At 60.9% G+C, this 1,426-nt stretch overlaps 1 protein-coding gene across 1 annotated transcript in view; it reads right to left on the bottom strand.

Annotated features, from left to right (window-relative positions):
• Window positions 1-1,426, bottom strand: part of LETMD1 (LETM1 domain containing 1) — a 12,937-nt gene that overhangs the window by 8,730 nt on the left and 2,781 nt on the right. Inside the window, exons 2-4 of the mRNA XM_035895965.1 lie at window positions 1,201-1,420; window positions 966-1,081; window positions 611-693 (exon numbers count right to left, since the gene is read on the bottom strand). Of these exons, the coding sequence (XP_035751858.1) occupies window positions 611-693; window positions 966-1,081; window positions 1,201-1,420 (419 nt within the window). The remainder of the gene's footprint in view (window positions 1-610; window positions 694-965; window positions 1,082-1,200; window positions 1,421-1,426) is intronic.

The following is a 1,426-nucleotide window of genomic DNA, read 5'->3' as shown; positions in this document are numbered from 1 at the left end:
ACCTTGTCACAAATTCGCTCCTCCAAAGGCCACGGGGAGCTCCGGGCGATCGGATCGCTGCCGTGCCCGGCTGGAGCTTCTCCGCCGCGGCTCAACACCACACAGCGATCTCCACCCTGCAACGATTTTACGCTGCGGGGCCCTCACCCACCCACAGGACCCAAAAACCAGGGAGCAGAATTGAAAAATTGAGGGGTTTAGCCCAGATTTAGCTCCGGCGGCCAGACAGCTGGCAGGGCAAGGGATATCCGACGCGCTGCCGAGACAGCTGGGAGGGAATTGTGCAAGGAGGTTTCTCTGGCCAAGCACGCCCAGGGCTGCTCCCTGCATGCCGGGGATTATTTCTCCGCGTTAGAAGCGGGGAGCCGGGCGGGTTGCCGGCACGCAGGAGCCGCTATTGCGAAATGAGCGCTGGGCTCGTCGGGCCACGGGTATTTTTTAGTACAGCAAGAGGCGGAGGGAGGGCATCTGGGTGCATTTATAACTCTAAACTCCCCCCCTTCCCCCCAAAAAAAACCCAATTCCATGAAATTTAAGATATCGGCACCAAGGAGCCCAAAGATCGGGGCCGTGGCCGAGCACCGGCGGCCACCACGACGCTGGTACTCACATCAGGACGATGACCAAGAAGTTGGCAAAGGGCGGGATGGCGATAATTCCGATGGGAATGGCCTTGATCACGTCCCTGCGAAACTGCCTCCGAAATTAGAAGAGAGAATCAGGGGCTGATGCCAAACTCACCGAATTCCCTCAAAATTAACAGCCCCGCAAGCCGCGGCTTCCAAACCCTGTTTTTAGGCAGGGAACGCACCTCGCTCCCGAGGAATCGGCCTCTCCGAGCCCCCGCCAAAGCCCCGCACACAAACCCGAGCCCCTTTTTGCGGGGAGGAGACGTCCCCGGCGGCATCGGGGAGGCGGAGCTGGGGGTTGCGGCACCGAAAGGCGTCCCGAGCGCCGCGCCGTACCTGCCGCAGCCTCTCCATCTCCCGGTAGGGAAGCTGCTGAGCGCTCAGTCTCTGCCGGGACATTTTAGATTTGATTTTTCTTATTTCTTTTACTTCCAGGAAGAGCGCTTGGATGCCTGCCGAAACAAGGGAGCACCTTCAGGTCCCCGATTGCCAGGCAAACGCCTCCGGCGAGGCGTTTTTTAGCCCCGGGAAGGGAACGGGCAGCGCGTCCTCCCCCGTCCCCCGGACTCACCTTTGGTGAAAGTTGCGTACAAGACGTAGAAACGGGGGAAGGTCCTTTCCAAAAACCTCTCGTACCTCCCGTTGATGCGCTTGGCCTTGGACGCCAGGGCAGCGAGGAGGGACCTGGAGCCGGCTTTCGTGGAGAGGCAGCACCCCGGGGCCCTGCGGCGCGACAGACACCCCCCGCGCCCCACCCCCGTTATTTTTGGCGGGGTTTTGGAGGAAAGGCGCTGAGG

The sequence above is a fragment of the Egretta garzetta genome, unplaced genomic scaffold (assembly GCF_000687185.1).
Source record: "Egretta garzetta isolate BGI_Z169 unplaced genomic scaffold, ASM68718v1 scaffold626, whole genome shotgun sequence".
NCBI classification, from domain to species: domain Eukaryota; kingdom Metazoa; phylum Chordata; class Aves; order Pelecaniformes; family Ardeidae; genus Egretta; species Egretta garzetta.
This window is presented reverse-complemented; position numbering and strand designations above follow the sequence as displayed.